Source organism: Podarcis vaucheri, assembly GCF_965113315.1.
Source record: "Podarcis vaucheri genome assembly, chromosome: 13".
NCBI lineage: Eukaryota > Metazoa > Chordata > Lepidosauria > Squamata > Lacertidae > Podarcis > Podarcis vaucheri.
This window is the reverse complement of record NC_138751.1, coordinates 6,386,925-6,406,205: the sequence shown is the minus strand read 5'-3', so window position 1 is coordinate 6,406,205 and position 19,281 is coordinate 6,386,925. Positions and strand designations below refer to the sequence as shown.

General features: G+C 47.5%; 2 protein-coding genes across 3 annotated transcripts; both read right to left on the bottom strand.

Moving 5' to 3' along the window:
• Positions 1 to 548: 548 nt before the first annotated feature.
• MDP1 (magnesium dependent phosphatase 1) lies at positions 549 to 7,654 on the bottom strand. The gene is made up of 6 exons (XM_082197951.1): positions 7,596 to 7,654; positions 5,552 to 5,612; positions 3,656 to 3,766; positions 2,067 to 2,174; positions 1,124 to 1,209; positions 549 to 731 (listed from the first exon to the last, which is right to left on the bottom strand). Exons 1-6 carry the CDS (start codon positions 7,630 to 7,632, stop codon positions 652 to 654), a joined length of 483 nt encoding a protein of 160 aa, XP_082054077.1. The 5' UTR covers positions 7,633 to 7,654; the 3' UTR covers positions 549 to 651.
• A 3,036-nt stretch (positions 7,655 to 10,690) lies between these two features.
• On the bottom strand, positions 10,691 to 19,061 carry NEDD8 (NEDD8 ubiquitin like modifier). Of its 2 annotated transcripts, none has more exons than XM_082197960.1 (4): positions 18,590 to 19,061; positions 15,469 to 15,516; positions 13,689 to 13,771; positions 10,691 to 11,217 (listed from the first exon to the last, which is right to left on the bottom strand). In XM_082197960.1, the coding sequence occupies exons 1-4, from the start codon at positions 18,605 to 18,607 to the stop codon at positions 11,127 to 11,129; spliced, it is 240 nt and encodes a 79-aa protein (XP_082054086.1). In that variant the 5' UTR covers positions 18,608 to 19,061; the 3' UTR covers positions 10,691 to 11,126. The 2 variants fall into 2 exon arrangements, with proteins under 2 accessions (XP_082054086.1, XP_082054085.1); XM_082197959.1 differs by lacking the exon at positions 18,590 to 19,061 and adding an exon at positions 18,332 to 18,523.
• Between the last annotated feature and the right edge of the window lie 220 nt (positions 19,062 to 19,281).

Here is a 19,281-nt window from a genome sequence, read left to right as displayed (position 1 = left end):
AAGTAGTCTTTGTAGTTAACAGGATTTCTTCTGATCTGACTTTGTCCCACGTGGGGTTTTTTGAAACGCTCAGAGGAAATCTGATTGGTTCTTATGAACACTGTGTAAAAAGTCCTTTTGTGAATAAAACAACCTGGGCCGAGGGGTGGAGAAGGATTATTATTATTATTGGCACCTCTCCCCAGAGTCTTGCTGGCCAAGCACCATGTGTACAGTGGTACCTCAGGTTACATATGCTTCAGGTTACAAACTCCGCTAACCCAGAAATAGTGCTTCAGGTTAAGAACTTTGCTTCAGGATGAGAACAGAAATCGGGCTCTGTCGGCACGGCAGCAGCGGGAGGCCCCATTAGCTAAGGTGGTGCTTCAGGTTAAGAACAGTTTCAGGTTAAGTACGGACCTCCGGAGTGAATTAAGTACTTAACCCGAGGTACCACTGTCTTTTATTAATCAGAGTCCAATCCTCCCTTTGCGTTGGGAACGCTACAGCAAGATGCCTATCAGCTAAGTCCAGGCTGTTCACACGCGTGTAAAAAGATGCGCGGCAGGGAAACACGTAGAGGATTTATTGCACGGGGTCAAAATCCCGTCCCCGCCAACACACTCCACACATGACGAGAGAGGTCCGGTTTGCGTCAGCCGCAGATGGCGCTCAGGAGCGAGCGAAGGCTTCTAGGCCCTGTTTCAGGAGGGACAGGTTCATGCCGTTGGGGACGAGGATACACGTGACTCCTACGTGGAAGCAAAATAGGGGGGAAATAGATTGCACATCTTCATAGGAAGGTGACATTCAGAGTCAGCCTTGGGGTCCGCTTAGCTCAGGCTTGTCTCCACTGACCTACAGCAGCTCCCAAGAGTGAGGCAGGCGCCCCCTTTGCCAGTGGCGTAGCGTGGGGGTGCAGGGGGGGCCGGCTGCACCGGCGCAACATCTGGGGGTTAGGGTTAGGGGGCGCAAATCCACGGGTTAGGGGGCGCAAATCCACGGGTTAGGAGGCGCAAATTACTTGCCTTGCCCCGGGTGCTGACAACCCACGCTACGCCACTGCCCTTTGCCCCACAGACAGCAGCCTCCGCCGCCTAGGGGCGAGGGGGTCACACGCATCGGGCACATTTCTCCCCGTTACCTAATTTGCTGACGTCGTAAATGTTGCGGCTCTCGTCGTCGAAGAAGAGCATCTGCGAAAAGGGAACCCCGGTTTGTTGAGACAACCTGAGGAGGAACAGGCGGGGGGCAGAATGAGAAATCGCCGTCCCGTTCCTCCCAGAGACCAGCCTTGCCAATGGCGTGCCCTCCGTCAGTGGTGTCCAAACTTTTTTCACAGAGGGCCAGATTTGATGAAGTGAAGGGCCGTGAGGGCAGACCAGAGGGCCAGCCGAAGTCGTTAACCTTTTTTCAGGATTGAAGTTGGTGAGGTTTTTTTTAGGCTTTTACCCCAGGAAATAAACTACAAAACAGGGGCCGGATTAAACCGTACTACCAAAAGGATTAAGGTTTTAAATGACAATTTTAGGTTATATTTTAGTGATCAATATTTAATATATATTTTTAACTGCTGCTATACAGTGGTACCTTGGGTTACATACGCTTCAGGTTACATACGCTTCAGGTTAAAGATTCCACTAACTCAGAAATAGTACCTCGGGTTAAGCACTTTGCTTCAGGATGAGAACAGAAATCGCGGGGCAGCAGCAGGAGGCCCCATTAGCTAAAGTGGTGCTTCAGGTTAAGAACAGTTTCAGGATAAGAACGGACCTCCGGAACGAATTAAGTACTTAACCCGAGGTACCTACCACAGTATCTGAATTGTCTCTGTTATACCCAATTGCAATTCAATGTATTCCTGTTGTGTTTTATGTGTATTTTCCTGATATTGTAAATGAGCCAGAACTGGACTGTAATAATAATAAAATTCAAATAAACCAACCAGCGGGCAGGATTAGGCCCAAGAAACGGACGGAACTTGGGGGACATCACTGTGAGGGCGTACAAAGAGCCAATGGCTTGTCCAGGCTCCTCTTTTCACAGCCACCTGCCCCCCAACCAACGGGATGTAGGTCTTCCCTTACTTCTGAAAGTGGGTGACTTTGCTGCCCGGGTAGATCTCTGCGTAGCGGATGAAGCGGTTCAGGCCGAAGAGATCCAACAGCTGATTAGCCCCTCGGATCTCACCTGTCCTAGGAAGAGAGAGGGAGGGGTGGAGAGATTCATATTTGAGATCGCTTATTAGTCTTGTTTATTAAATAATACCCCCCCCCTTGCAGACGACCGCAGTGCCTGGAGACAAGGCAGTCAAGTCGTGCATCTGTAGTAGGGACCTGAGGAGAAATGACCGCTGGGAGGAGAACGGAGAGAAGAAATACAGTGGTACCTCGGGTTACATACACTTCAGGTTACATACGCTTCAAGTTACAGACTCTGCTAACCCAGAAATAGTGCTTCAGGTTAAGAACTTTGCTTCAGGATGAGAACAGAAATTGTGCTCCGGCGGTGCAGCGGCAGCAGGAGGCCCCATTAGCTAAAGTGGTGCTTCAGGTTAAGAACAGTTTCAGGTTAAGAACGGACCTCCGGAATGAATTAAGTACTTAACCCGAGGTACCACTGTACCACGATGCAACCAGACACCTTACTCTGCCCCGGCTGCAACAAAACATGTCTCTCCCGTATCATCTCTGCAGCAACAGCAGGAAATATCTTGACCTCACCCCCAAAAGTGCATTCTTCTATTGTCTCCCATTGTCAATCAAGGTTAAATTTGTAAGCTCAGGGATTTTTCTCAGCCGGAACTCAAGTTCCGGCACCTCTCAGGTCAGTGCCACTGCCGTTGTAAGAGAGGCGTTCATGGCGAGTTCCTCTTTCTTTTTTTCTTTTTTTAAAATATATTTATTAACTTTTCAAAGTTTATACAAAAAAGACAAAAAAACAAAAACACAAAAATTAAAAACACATATAATTTCATTCACTTGTTTTCTTTTAACTTATTTCTCGGACCTCCTCATACCTCCCCTTTTTGTATTCCAATTCAAATTATTCACTCAGCAAATCCTCACCCTTAATTTTACACCTTTCTTTCTTCTTTTTCCCCCAGTTATCTTAATCATTACAGCTGGTAACCACTTAGATTCAGTCCAACATCAATCTAACATTCACTAACTTTATAATATTTCCCAAGACACGGCGAGTTCCTCTTTCTTCTAGGAAAATAGCACCGCAATCTGAAGATCGCAGTGCGGTTCACAACACAAAAGCCCAAAAGGCGAACACAAAATGCGTAGTGAAATCAAGGACAAGAAAGAAAAGCAAGCCAGTAATCCGTCCCACAAACACATTTAAAAGGACTTCATAGGGACTAGTCACACAACGGAACTTTAAGGTGGTCGGCAAGCAGCAAACATGGTGTGGATGTCTCTCTTGACATGGAGTCCAGTAATAATACTAATAATAATAATTTATTATTTATTATTTATTATTTATTATTTATACCCCGCCCATCTGGCTGAGTTTCCCCAGCCACTCTGGGCAGCTTCCAACTGAATATTAAAAACAATACAGCATTAAATATTAAAAATTTCCCTAAACAGGGCTGCCAAGCTAAGTAACCCAGAATAAATGAAGGCGGTTTGGGGCCTGCAGGGATGGGTACAGGATCTGGACTCACCGTGAGGCAGCCGCCATAGGGATCCCCTCCGCTTGCAGCTGCTCCAGCACAGCTGGCACCTCGGGGTACAGATTTATGGGTCGCATGTTGCGGTCTCGTATTGAGCCATCGCTGAGGGGAACATTGACAAAAGAGTGATGAGGTTTCTTGCCTTTAAAACAAAACAAAAAAAAGTTTCGGGATGGTATCTGTGTTTTTAACATGGCAGGCAGAAATCCAACAGATACAGTTTTCCCCAGGACACAAAGGAGAGCTTCACCTGTTGGGTTCCTGCCTGCTGCACGGTTTTTAGGGGCACAGAGCCATTTAAGCATAAAACAAACATCAGTGTCTCTCCCCAAGTGGGGGGAATAAACAGCTCCCTGAAAGGCCCTTTGTATTGTGCATTAATGACAATTTGTGCTCAAGATGGTTTCAGGGAAGTTAGACACAGAACTCCCTTTCGACATTGGTTTGGGGTTTGGAAACCCAATTGGCACATGCTCCATAACCTGCTGATGAAATCCTGCATCTTTTTAAATATAATAATAATAATAATAATAATAATAATAATAATAATAATTTATCATTTGTACCCCGCACATCTGGCTGGCTTCCACAAAGACCAAAAATACACTAAGATGCCACACATTAAAAACTTCCCTGAACAGGGTTGCCTTAAGATGTCTTCTGAATGTCAGGTAGTTGTTTATCGCTTTGACATCTGATGGGAGGGCGTTCCACAGGGCGGGCGCCACTACCGAGAAGGCCCTCTGCCTGGTTCCCTTTAGCTTTGCTTCTTGCAGTGAGGGAACCACCAGAAGGCCCTCGGCACTGGACCTCAGTGTCCGGGCTGAACGATGGGGGTGGAGACGCTCCTTCAGGTATACTGGGCTGAGGCCGTTTAGGGCTTTCAAGGTCAACACCAACACTTTGAATTGTGTTCGGAAACATCCTGGGAGCCAATGTAGGTCTTTCAAGACCGGTGTTTTGTGGTCTCGGTGGCCGCTCCCAGTCACCAGTCTAGCTGCCGCATTCTGGATTAGTTGTAGTTTCCAGGTCACCATCAAAGGTAGCCCCACGTAGAGCGCATTGCAGTAGTCCAAGCGGGAGATAACCAGAGCATGCACCACTCTGGCCAGACAGTCTGCAGGCAGGTAGGGTCTCATCCTGCGTACCAGATGGAGCTGGTAGACAGCTGCCCTGGACACAGAATTGACCTGCGCCTCCATGGACAGCGGTGAGTCCAAAATGACTCCCAGGCTGCGCACCTGATCCTTCGGGGGCACAGTTCCCCCATTCAGGACCAGGGAGATATAAACAACGTTCCAGCTTATGTATTTATTTTGCCCCGCTTTCGTTGCATAACAGCACAACAGTTGCCCACACGGATGACAAGGACGTGGTAACCTTAGAGACGCATCGCATCAGGGAATCTAATAAGCGGTATGATGTGTGTGGACCGCCCAGTATAAATCCATCACTATTTATTTCATAAAATTTGTAAAAATTGATTGTAAAAAAACAACAACCAACCCCTCAAAGAGGTTTGCGTAAAAGTTAAAACAATGCAATTACCAGTAAGAAGAACTAACAACAATAATTTAAGACTTTTGAGAAACGAAAATGAACTAAAAACAGATTAAAATGCACATTAATGTGAGTCAATGACAGGCACTGGCAAACTCAGCCCTCCATATGTTTTGGGACTACAACTCCCATCATCCCTAGCTAACAGGACCAGTGGTCAGGGATGATGGGAATTGTAGTCCCAAAAACATCTGGAAGGCCGAGTTTGCCTATGCCTGGTCTATGAGATGCTGCAGAAAAACGCCCTCAAAAAACACTGCCAGTCCTATAAATACTCCATATTATTATTATCAAATTTGTATACCACCCTTCATCTAAATATCTCACCTGCTTTTCTGGAAGGGGGGGTCCACATGGGTGTCTACCCAGAATGGCCACAGGGTGTAATCTGTAAGAGAGAGATCAGTTGACCTTTGTTGTAAATAAAAATATGCCCTTTTCCCTTATGGGGTATCCAAGAGCCCATATAGAGTCCTTACATAGGTTCCCTATTGGTAGGAGAAGATAACAGAAGCCATCCAGAGAATATTGAGAAGCAAAGCAGCTAGTAAGCCTGATCTTTATTGATCTGTTGCAACAGGGTCCTCACTCACCACACGCAGGAGAGGAAGAGGATCCCCCAAAATTGCTGTGCAAGGGCTTATAAAGACTTTTGAAATTCCCATCCCCAAGACCACCCCCAGAAACATTATGCATACATCACAGAAGGGGTGTAACCTAAGACCATTCCTCAGATACATCCCACCTACATCACAGAAATTTTAATGTTGTTTTTCTCCTGTCACAGTTTCTCTCCTGTCTGGCAAGTTACTTGACTGGATTTCCTGGGGAGCCTGGCCATTCTTTTGTAGTGGTAAAATACTTATTTCCTGGGCCAGGTCACAGGCTCACACCTTATTCAAACAGACATATCCTTGAGACAGGATTTGTGAGGAAAGAGACAATGGGGAGGCTTTTCCAGTTTAACCTTGCAGAGAAAGGATTTGGTCAGTTTAGGAATCAAAATGGTTCCAGGTTGGTCTTCCTGTGTTGATCTATGTATGTGCAGTTATGAACATTACCATATATTTAAGACCATAAAATTACTATCACACCTTCAATTCCCCTAACCCCAAAAAATAAGCCTAAAACTTCATGTTTCTCACTTGCTTCACTCATTCCCTTGCTTCACTCATTCTTCCCAAATTGTCTCCTTTTACTACACAGATTCTACTTGTAAGGCCAGACAACCTTCTGATTCCTTTATTATTTTATTCACATAATATACATTCTTTACAACAGACAACTCCAAAATAAACAGACAACTCCAGAATAAAATCATATGTAACAGAACCACAAGTCTCCTGTTTACATTTACACTGATCTCCTCTCTGATACCTTTACTTGATAGCTCTTGCTGCTTTCTGCTTTCCTTACAGAATCTTTATGAAAATTTTAATCTCTTAAATCCTATACCAATCTTTAACAATTTCAATTAATCCCTTCACCTCCCTCCCCCACAGCCCAGTACTTCACCCGTGTGCGAACTTCTTTACCTACTCTTATTGTTGTTATTGTTGCATTATTCACTTTATTTGTTATTCCATCCTTAGTATATTATCATCCTATCTCCTTGCACCTTTTAAACTTTTGCATATTAATTTTTAAGTTCCGAGGGCCGGACAACCTTCTGGGGGCCACATGTGCAAAGCGGGCAGAGGCAGAATTGGGTGGGACAACGAGTGTGAATTTTACCTTTGTAGAGTGAGCTAGTTTCTACATTCCCACCCCAACACTCCTTGGCTATCCCTCCATCTAGGCAACTACCAGCCTTCAAGGACACATTTCCAGGCAGAAATACTCCAGGAGGGTATGAAGGAAGAGTATAGAATTGTCATGTTGGAAGGGACCCCAGCGGTCATCTAGTCCAGCCCCGTGCAAGGAAGGAAAGTTTTGCCCAAGGTGACCTGAGATTAAGAGCCTCATGCTCAGTAGCGGCTGAGGGTGAGGAGGGTGTTTAGTCCGAGGTGAAAGCCCTCGGGGCCAGACAGAGGAGTTTGGAGGGCCACCTAGATTTCCCTCACCCCAAACACACACACCTTAATATAGCAGTTGCAGAGCAGGAAGGAATAAAGGCCTTGAACAGACACAACGTGGGAGAACTACACCTGTTGAACCTCTGCCTGTGGCAAAGCTGTTCCAGGCGGAAAGCAAAACGGTGGGATCCTGGAACTTCCTTGGGAGTTGGTTGATGGAAATTTCTTTCACCCCAAACTTAGGACCCCCCCCCTCGCACAATTCAAGGGTCCTTCCACCAGATCAATACATTTTCCCCAGGGATGTTTGTTTGTGTATACAGGATGAGCCCCAAAGCAACGACGGAGCAACTTACCCAAGTCAAACACAACCAGCGACGGCCGTTTGCTCATCTTTCTATTTCCAGGTAAAAAAAAGAGGGGGGGTGAAGAGACTTTGCTCCTCTCTTTTTTTTAAAAAAAGGAGGCAATCAGGGGCCGGCGGAGCTGCAGATCAGGCCCCCGCTTTCTTCCTGCGAGGAGCAACGGGAGCTGCAGAATCCGGCCCTCCAGGAACCAGCAGATCGGCGGCGGATGAATGACAGGTGCCTGTCACTCGGGCGCTTCCTCTTTCACTTGATCGCCGAGGAGCCACGTGCTGCTGCTGCGGAAATTCCGGATGCAAACAGCGGCTGCGAGAGCGTTCCAGGGCCGCCCCCGGGTTAACCCCTTCAGTCCCGGGGGGTTGTGGAGGGGGCAGGAGATTGCCAACACAGCAGGACTCCCCCCCCCTTTCTCTTTTTTTTAAAAAGCATGGGTTGTGATTGTTGCAGGAATTGGCAGCGAGGGAAAGGCGAGGACGGTGGATTTTGTCATGCTTACGATCATATTTTCTTCTTTCGTTAATCATGCTGCTTTAAATGCGTATGTTATATTTAACTTCGTTTAGCAATGTTTTTTTCCCCCCTTTTGAAATGTTTTAAGATTTGTTTTTGTTCGCTTTGTTTCAAACATGTCTTCTGTAGTTGACCTCCTTTGTAATGTTTTATTTTGAAATCTTTTAAGGTAATATTTTAGTTTTCTGTTAATTATGTTGTTTTGGCTGTATACACTATATTTGGTTTTCTTCAGAAATGTTTGATTCTGGATTGTTTTATTGAAGTTTTAATATGCTGTAAACCGCTTTGGGATTTTTTCTTTAAAATATAAAGTGGTATAGACATGAAATAAATAATAATTTTGCGCACGCTTTGAATAATTCTGATTGCAGCTGCTCTTTAAAGGATTATTATTTCGGTGCTATATGTAAAATGTTAACTTGGGCTCTGCATAAATATATATTTAAAACTTGGGCACCTCTTTAAACAAAATGTAAATTTGGGTGCTATATAACATTCTAGTTTGGGTGCTAGTTAGTTTTATTTTGGGCACCTCTCTAAAATATTTTTTTTATTTTGGGAATGCTTTAAATATTTTTTTCTAATTCAGGCACCTCTTTAAATAATGCGACAATGATCTTTCTGTTGGGATTAAAGGGGAAATAGAAGAATATCAGAAGTGAGTTAAGAATTTTTTTACTGCAGGTTTTATATTTGGCTTTCAAGCTGTTTTTAGGACAGCATAAACTGCCGGAGCGGTTTTCTTCAAAACATGGAAGTTTGCCTAAATAAATACACCTGTGGCATCCAGATTTGTTAGATATACTGCTAAGAAGAGCTCTGTCTCAGAAAGTCATCCAGAGCTATGAACCTCATATGTCAGAGGAAGAGTGGGGCAGACCTATTTAGGATTGTACAGGACCAGTCAACCCAGCTGATTTCTGGGAACAAGCTGTGACATCTTCCATGTGGCATCTCCTGTGTTTAAGACACAAGGAAAGTGTTTTGAGGAAACAGGGTGCAGTTTGGCACAGCCTATGGCAGGGAGTGGAGGAACGCAGGTGGCGCTGTGGGTTAAACCACAGAGCCTAGGACTTGCCGATCAGAAGGTCGGTGGTTTGAATCCCCGTGACGGGGTGAGCTCCCGTTGCTCGGTCCCTGCTCCTGCCAACCTAGATAAATAGGTACCACTCTGGCAGGAAGGTAAATGGCGTTTCCGTGCGCTGCTCTGGTTCGCCAGAAGCAGCTTAGTCCTGCTGGCCACATGACCTGGAAGCTGTACGCCGGCTCCCTCAGCCAATAAAACGAGATGAGCGCCTCAACCCCAGGGTGGGTCATGACTGGACCTAATGGTCAGGGGTCCCTTTACCTATGGCAGGGAGTGCCAACGTGGTGCTGTCTGGATGTTGGACTCCCAACTCTCATGCCCCCAGGCAGAACGGCCAATGGCCAGGGATGATGGGAACTGTAGTTCAACAGCCAGAGGCAATGCCATCGGCTACCCCTGGATCGACATCAAGTCACACAGCAAGGATCTGCAGTCAAGCTCCCTGGCGCCAGCGCTTTCTCTCATCCCAATAAGGCAAAATCCTTCACAAACCCCAGAAATTTCACGACAGGAAATGAACATTTGGGGAGTTTGCTCTGCTTCCAACATCGTCCTTTCGTATATATGATGTAGTGGGGGAACGTCCTGATGTATACACGGACAGGCAGTCCACGTGTGAAGAGATGTAAAAAGAGGCTGTTGCGGAAGGATTTTGCTAGGAGAATCCGCTTACTCAAGACTGTACAAGGAATGTTTGCACAGGAAAGCTCCGCCACGGGTTAGAGAGAGGTAGCAGAAACCCCCTGTGGTTCTGACCCAATAAAAGCCTCCTTAAACATTGCAACGGGAGGCGTTAACTGAAGAAAATCCACTGTCATCGTTCCCGCCGCAAAAAAATCTGGGAACTGTAGTTCTGTTAGCCCTTGTTGCCTTGTGCATACATATACAGTGGTACCTCGGGTTACGTACTTAATTCGTTCCGAAGGCCTGTGCTTAACCTGAAGCACAACTTTAGCTAATGGGGCCTCCCACTGCCGCTGCGCCGCCGGAGCCCGATTTCTGTTCTCAACTTGAAGCAAACTTCTTAACCTGAAGCACTATTCCTGGGTTAGCGGAGTTTGTAACCTGAAGCGTATGTAACCCGGGGTACCACTGTACGAACATACATGCTATAGCAGGGGTCAGCAAACTTTTTCAGTAGGGGGCCGGTCCACTGTCCCTCAGACCTTGGGGGGGGGCGCACTATATTTTGAAAAATAATAATGAACGAATTCCTATGGCCCACAAATAACCCAGAGATGCATTTTAAATAAGAGCACACATTCTACTCATGCAAAAACATGCTGATTTCCGGACCATCTGCAGGCCGGATTGAGAAGGCGATTGGGTCAGATCCGGCCCCCGGGCCTTGGTTTGCCTACCCATACGTTATAGATCCCAGAGGAAAGGAAATGCTTTTTGAGCCACTTTTGACTTGAGGATCCAGAATACCCCAGTGGAAAAGGCACATTGCAAGCAGCGTCGAACACAGTCACGAGCCTGCAACTCAAGAAACCACGTGAAACACCTTTATTTAACATTCAGCCATTTCAACTGCGGGAAGGGGGAGTGGGCAGGGAGAAGGACATTTGAACGAGGGGAGGCAAAACACAGCCAACGAGCATAGGCAGAGATGTTGCCGGGGTGGAAATGCATGAGGGTCGGGGCTGGTGGGATGTGGGATCCCCCAGGAAGGCAACAAACCATGGACTCCCCCTCTCATGCCCCTGCTAAATGGCACCTCCCTCAAATGACAGCTTGCGGAAGATCTCTGGAGTGGTGGGCGGCAGCGGCACCCATTTTCTTCCTGGATCCGGGAGGAAGAAAGGGTTTGGGAGGGTAGCTATGCGCAGCCCGGCGGTGTCCCACACGCAAACGGCAGATCTGTCCTTTGTGGGGAGGGGGGGAGGGAGAGGGGGACGTGCCGAGGGACGGGTGCGCTATCATCGCAGGCCTCCCCCTCGTAGCGCCAAGACCAAATGGAGCACAGAGCCGCCCTGGATCTTGTAGTCGGCGGCTGTTTTCTCGTCGTTCCTGGGAAGAGGAGAAGGCAGGAGTGGTTAGAGCGCCCTGGGCCAGGCTGGAGTCCTACAAATGTTCTGGACTACAACCCCCACAAGCCCCAGGGGCTGGGGCTCTACAGACTGGCGTAGTCCAGCAACAGGCATGTAATACAGCGCGACACATTAGGGCTGTCACTTACCAAGTAGTAGTACAGTGGTACCTTGGTTGTAAAGGGACCCCTGACCTTTAGGTCCAGTCTTGGCCGACTCTGGGGTTAAGGCGCTCATCTCGCTTTATTGGCCGAGGGAGCCGGCGTACAGCTTCCGGGTCATGTGGCCAGTATGACTAAGCTGCTTCTGGCGAACCAGAGCAGCGCACGGAAACGCCATTTACCTTCCTGCCAGAGTGGTACCTATTCATCTAGTTGCACTTTTTGACGTGCTTTCGAATTGCTAGGTTGGCAGGAGCAGGGATCGAGCAACGGGAGCTCACCCCATTGCGGGGATTCGAACCGCTGACCTTCTGATTGGCAAGTCCTAGGCTTTGTGGTTTAACCCACAGCGCCACCCGCGTCCCAAGGTACCACTGTAATAATAATATTTTTACCCTGCTCATACCCCAACAATAAGATATCGTTGAAGGAAGCAAATGGGCTTGGCCCATAATAATGTTACTTCATTCATTATTAACTGAGGCAAACATTTTTGCACAAGGTAGTTTTCTTTCCCAGCGTTCCCCTACCTAAGACTCAAACCTCTGGAGGGCTCCAGATTTGCAAAGGCTGGGATAAGGTCTTCACGGATGTATTGTATAGTTGAGCAACAGGCCAAATAATACACCCAGGTACATTGCAACTGTCCTTCTGAGGTGGCCAGGGGTGCTCAGATCTTCCAGAGACAATGCGAGATTTGGCATCTTTCCGCAGGGCCTGCAAGATGGAGCTGTTCCGCCAGGCCTTTGGGCAGGATGCAGCTTGACTTACTCTCCTTTGTATAAAACAAGCCCAAAGGAGGCCCCCAACTCACTCACAGGCCCTTGTAGGATCAGTGGAAACAGTTGGTCCTGGCAAGTATTAACCACTCTCAACTCCAACCTGATAACTGCCACCTGCCCTGATTTTAACTTGTCTGAATTAATTTTAAGATGTATTTTAATTAATTGATGTCTGTTTTTATGCATATTATGTTGTTTTATGATGTTAGCTGCTCTGAGTCCGGCCTCGGCTGGGCAAGATACAAATAAAAAATTATTGTTATTATTAATCTTGTTTCTCTCCCACTGATATATGGAATGGGTTTGGCAGGAACTTGAAGAAGGGCTTTTGCAGAATCGTAAAGTTGGACCCCAGGAGTCATCTAGTCTGACCCCCTGAAATGCAGGAATTTCAACTGAAGTGGCTGGTCCCAAGCTCTGGATCATCCTGCTGAGGGAGGCTGGTCCAGGACTCTTCTCAATGACCCTCTTCTAGTAGGGAAAACCCTTTTCATTTAAAGCAAGTATTTGGCCAACTGGACCTCAACTGCTTTCTTCTGCTGCTATCGTGTTTAAATATGCCTTTTAAATGAAATCATGTTTCTAAACTGGCTTTTTCCTCTCTGCTCTTAGCCCCTCATGATCATATGGCATTCTTGCAATATTGCTTTTAAAAATATATATATACATCTAATATATAAAATATTGCGGCTGTTATTGTCGCTATCCACTTTTGGGGGTGTTTTTTCATGGAAAGGCAGCACAGAAATGGCAGTGGGCCGGATCGTTATCTCCTCCATCCCTCGTGGGGCCACCACCTGCCAATCACCTGATGCCACAATAGCATCAGGTGACTTTTTGTCGCACGCTAGCCTTGTAAAATGCTTTGCAAAGCGCTCTGCAACGTTTTGAAAGGGGCTGACAAATCAGCTAGGTCTTGCATCTTTCCGCCTGCAAGACAGAGCTGTTCCGCCTGGCCTTTGGTTTGGACTCAGCCTGACCCTTATGTTTCCCTCCCCTTAAGGTTTTGATTTATGGGCTACTATTAAAATGAGGCCGCATTTTAAATGGTATTTTAACCTGCATTTTAATAAACTGGTTTTTGTTTGTCTCGCCCAATAATGTTTTATTATAATTTTATTGGTGTTAGCCGCCCTGAGCCCGGCTCTGGCTGGGGAGGGCAGGGTATATAATAATAATAATAATAATAATAATAATAATAATAATAATAATAATAATAATTACTATTATTATTGCCATGCCTTTCCAAAAAGCTGTCTACTGCAGCACTTTGCCCTGCGTTTTCCAAGCTTGCAACCCCCGCCACGGCTAAGCCAGGTTTTCACCAGCCCCATACCTGTAGGGCCGGGTGCTGTGGCTTGGCCTGATGAAACCTGAGGGCCACCGTCCTATAAAACAATTATCCCCAATGCCCTAGGGCAGCCTCTGCTTCTACTCTAGCAGTATTACAAAAGCCAGGCATTCCCCACAATACACTGGGAAGCAGCCACTGCTCCCTGTGGACTCACATCTGCTTGCCGCTGTAGATGAGTCGCTGTTGTTGTGGCGGGATTCCCTCTTTTTCTTCCACTCGCTCCTTTATTCTCTCCACCTGGGGGGGAAGGGGGGCAGAGAGATAGAGAGAGAGGAGAACAGAAAAGGGTCACAGTCTATCCAGAGCAGTTTTTAGCTGCAACCTCACATCAGCACTAGTGGGCAAGGCTGATGGAGGGAAAACTCTCTTCCCAGGGGGGGTAAACGGCCTGCTTGACTCTTTCAATTCGTTTCGCTGTCACAAAGGGCAACATCTGAGCATTTGGGCTCCCCATCCTTGCATAGCTTTCCCTTTTTTAAGGGAAATTCCCTTATTCTGAATAGGATTCCTCGCAAGAAAAGGGAAAAGTTGACAGCTATGTCCTTGTGGCCTCTGCCCCAAAAGCTCCTGAATGTGGCCCAGAAGGATCTGATGAACCTCTCAAATGTTTCTCGTTCAGTTACTGAACTCGAAGCATGGGAACCCCGAACAAAAATATATACCGTATTTTTCGCCCTATAGGACGCACTTTTCCCCCTCCAAAAATGAAGGGGAAATGTGTGTGCGTCCTATGGGGCGAATGCAGGCTTTCGCTGAAGCCTGGAGAGCGAGAGGCATTGGTGCGCACCGACCCCTCTCACTCTCCAGGCTTCAGGAAGCTATCCGCAAGCCTTGCAAGCCCGGCGGGAGTTCCCGCGGGCTCACAAGGCTTGCGGGCAGCAGCCTGCAGCCCCAGCAAGTGTCCGCAAGCCTTGTGCGCCCGGCAGGAGGTCCCGCCGAGCGCACGAGGCTTGGGGCGGCAGCCTGTAGCCCGAAGCACGGGGAGCCCTCCGGAGGCAGCCGCGGCGGGGGGGGGAAATTTTTTTTTATTCATTCCCCCCCCCAAAAAAAACGAGGTGCGTCCTATGGGCCGGTGCGCCCTATAGGACAAAAAATACGGTAATTTGGCGAAATATTTGGACTTTATGATATGTATTGGTACAATTTGGAATAATTAATGTGATATGATTGGATTGTTAAATGGAAAACTTAATAAAAATTATTTTTTTAAAAAAGGACCTCTTAAATGTTTCTCACATGGGACCAATGTGACTGGGAGGCGGATGGGCATTGTGGTTCAGTTGCGCTGATGAAGGAGATGTCATGCTTGGCCAGCAAAGTCCTGGCTGTCCTTTCAAGAGGACGGACGCCCTTGGCAAACATGTCTCATCGCCCACTACCTGAGGGCAAGACAGCAGAGGAGGAATAGCTCCACCATCTGGCCAGACTGATAACAGGCCACGCCTGGGTGGGTGGGAGCCAGAAGAAGGAGGAGGACATGGGTACCAACCAACAAAGCCCCTTTCCCTCCACAATTGGATCAATCCATTCATCTTCAGAGAATAATTTACGTACCACTTAATGCTGTAGTTTCTAAGAGGTGTACAGCAGGGATACAGCATACATTGCAAAAAGGAACCCAAGATCGGGGGGGGGGGGAACCCTCTCTTAAAATGCCTGTTTCACACTGGAAGTTCAACAGGGAGTGGGCCTGTTTGATCTCAGCCAGTTCTGCAAAACTGGACTTGAGGAAGAGAGAGATATGTTGTTTGCCTTGGTGCAAGGGGCTGGGCAGGACCCACAGTGACGCAAACCAGCCCCACACACCAGGGCAAATGACATGTCCCTCTCCATACACTAGAATGGAAAAACCAAACAGGTGATTTCCCTGGCAGGTGCAGGGCACCGCTATCATCACCACCACCCCACCCGCCATGTTTGTCTGCCCAAGATACCTTGTCTGTGGGTTCTATGTCAATCTCAATCTCTTTTCCGGTGAGCGTCTGCAACGAAAGAGAGAGGCCTCAGCTACTAGCAGCCACCCATGATCCAGCCACCTCTTCAGGCAGCAAGGCTAGAAGACAGACATTTTTTCCTCCTGCTGCTCCCAAAGAAAGGTGGGGCTGGGTGCTTTTTGAGAGCTAATGGCCCTCCCTCCCCAAACTCCCTTCTCATTCTGCATCAGGATTGTAAAGGGTAAAGGGACCCCTGACCATTAGGCCCCTACCCGGACACTGAGGTCCAGCTCCGAGGGCCTTCTGGCGGTTCCCTCACTGCGAGAAGCCAAGTTACAGGGAACCAGGCAGAGGGCCTTCTCGGTAGTGGCGCCTTCCCTGTGGAACGCCCTCCCACCAGATGTCAAAGAGAACAACTACTACCAGACTTTTAGAAGACATCTGAAGGCAGCCCTGTTTAGGGAAGCTTTTAATGTTTGATGTATCACAGTATTTTAATATTCTTTTGGAACTGCTAGGTTGGCAGGAGCAGGGACCGAGCAATGGGAGCTCACCCCGTTGCAGGGATTCGAACCGCCGACCTTCTGATTGGCAAGTCCTAGGTTCTGTGGTTTAACCCACAGCGCCACCCGCGTCCGTAGCTCACACCATCTCCCCGGACACAATTCATTATAACCTTCCTCACTCTGATCACGCTCAGAACTGGAGCTTGCGGCTTTCTTCTTCCACCATGAACCAGAGGCAGTATCCCAGAACCCCTCACTCCAGCATTCCCGGCTCATTCCATTTCTGCCCTGGGGCAATCCACAACTCAGATTTGAAATGGGAGGCAATCTTTCCACCCATCTCCATTCTGAACACCAGAGGAAATGGGAGACAGGCAGAATCCCAATGCATGTCAAAGCAGCTGGGGGAAATTTAAAACACTGGGTTAAAACCATTTCCCTTTGCACGGCTGCTGGCTCTGAAACCCAGAAGCAGGTCCTGTCAAGTCAACAGAAGACTGTGGCGTTAGCATTTTTCATGAAATGGGATTCCTGGGGTGCGGCCTAATGATCAGCAAGCCTCAAGATTCACACGCAGAGCAGGTAGCTCCCCATTTGGCGGAAAGTTTGCCAACAAGGAGAAGAAAGCAAAAGGAAAAAATGCTTAAAGGTAATGCCTAGAACTCCATCTGAACAGAGCACCTCTTCCCGCTTATTCTCTCCCCCCCAACGCAGCAAGAACATCCAAGGACGCTCTTTTGTGAGTGCCCCTACAATATGAACAACTGTAGGCAAGGTATAAGATGTACGGGCAGTCTTCCACAATCCAGTCTCCTTCAGATGTTTTGAACTACAAGTCCCCTCACCTGTGCTGGCTGGGGCTGGTGGGAGTTGTATTCCAAAATGTCTGGAGCGCACAAGGTCTGGGGAAGCCTACTATAGAGCCTTCTGGGTGGTGGCACCCCAGTTCATTGAACTCCCCTGGCACCTTTCCCACCTTTGAAGCAGTGCTAGCAACAGTCATGCCACAAAAAGGTTGCTATCTCTGTTCCAGCAGAACTCCTGAGCTCTATTTGACCCCAGTATTAACTGACAAAATACTTAAAAAATTATACCTTGGGCAATAGCTCCAAAATTCAATGTTGGGTTTGCAGCTGAAAATGATCTCCTCCAGTTTCTCCACTGAGTGGAGCTCTTCAGCACCATCTTTGAGCTGCTCATTAAACTGTGGAGCTGAATACCGAATTCTGGACCAGCACCCATAATTCAATAGTTTATAACCTAGTCTCCAATGGAATCTAAGCTTCTGATGGGCTCACTATACTGCTGTCTTTGAAACTGTTGTTTTATTCTAGTCTTTCCCCCCCCATTTGTAGGCCAGCTGAGGGAAAAAAGCCTTAAATAATGAATTAAAATGCTATTTAAAAGACAGCCCTGTAAACAATTTATATACCACATTAGTATATTTTATTCATAAATACAAAATTTTGGGCAAAGGGATAATTTATTCTGTTTATTCTTGTTTTAAAATATATATTTTTTTAAATCTAAAATTTCCCATTTGCATGAATGGATATATTACTCCAACCTGCAAAACTAGACTCAAAAGCTAAGTTGGGTAGGAATTTTTAAAAAAGGTAAAATACTTAGAAATATTATAGGAAAATAACATACTTTAATCCAATGTAAAAATATAAAAACGCGGTCCAAATAAAATCACAAAACAATGCAGTAACAAATTGTCTATTCAGGTCAAAACCTGATCAAAATCCTTATCTGACCAATAAATAAGAACAAATTTAATCAAAGACCAAATGTGTGTCAACCCAATTGCTGTTCTCTAGTGGTCAAAAGAAAATTATTATGTACAATTTGGTCACAGAAATTAGGTCCAAAAGTTTTCTTTGTCAAAATGAAGTGTTTAAAGTTGGCTTCTCAGTCATGACCATGAGCTTACTATGCCCAAGTGGTACCACTTAGTATATATAGCTGTGGTACTCTGGCAATTGTGCGTTTTCAACGACTCCCAAATTTTGGGCATATCCTAGGGCTTATATATCTGACTATCAGCTCCCCGCTATCATACGAGGATTTTTTATTAGGCTTTGATCCAGAGGGAAAAGTCGGTTACTGTACAAACTTTGCGATTCTCCCCTATTTTGACCTTTTAATATTGCATTAAAGTTGCATTTTTATTCTCCTGTGATGTTTTATCCCGACCCAGCTTAGTTTTGAAGTCTGAAATGACATGGACCAGCCTTTCCATAGCCTCGGCACCTACGAGGTGAGGGAGTCAGGATCCATGGCAGGCGGAAATTCAGCAGGTGAAGCGCTTCCAAGCGCAGTGAAAAGACGGGGGGGGGGAGGAGAAGCTCTACCTGTTTGCCTCCTGCCTGCAGGAGGAAGCTGTGGGAGGAGCCTCTCTTTCTGCTCTTGGCCAAGGGAGGAGCCCCACCCGCAACACAACCAGGGCTGGACGAGGGGGGTGGGTGCCTGCAGGTGCCCCACAATGCACCGCGGCAGGGGCGAGGGGAGCCGCAAAGCTCTCCCGTCATGCCCCGGGGCACGAGGAGGTGACCCCCCCGGTCTTCTCCCACCCCTCTCCTCAGTGGGGAACCGCTGAGAGCCTCCCTTACCTTCACTTTGATCAGCATCGTGACCAGCCTCTTCAGTCAGCCGCGTGACCTCTGACCTCGGAAGCAGAACAGGACCGCTGTTCCCCTCACGCTCCCGCGTTCCTTCCGGCCTATCTGACGTCACTTCCGCTTCGGAGTATTCCCTCCTCCCTACACACAAAAGGCCTTCCAGTCTTTTTCGCCTTTTTAAAAAAGGAAACTAGTAAAGACGTTTAGAGCTCGAGATAAAGCGTGCGGCGGCGTTGCTCCGTGGTTGAACCCCCGCTTGAATTCACCTCTTCGACACCCCTTTCGCTGACTGACCCGCAGTGCACTATGGGAGATGGAGTCCTTTCCACACAAGTGAACCTTTACGAGCTACGTCTCCCGCGCATTTTGTTCCATACTGCCGCAGCAGCCGTCGCTTTAATGGGCGGGACTATAATTCCAGCCTTGCCTAATTGCTCTCCAGCCATTCACTCCTGCTTCGCGCTCCCCGCCTTCAATTCATTCGGACTACATCTCCCGTCAGGCACTGCGGCAGAAACCCATCTCCGCCGTTGCCCCGCCCGCTGGGAGTAGCCGTCTTTTCCCCGCTCTTGATTGGCTCTCGCGAGATTCGCCGCCGCGCGCACGCACGCACGCAGGTGGGGGCAAACGTTTCCAGAGAGCGGTTCCAGGCGCGTTCGTTTATGGGAGTTGCAGTCCGCTGA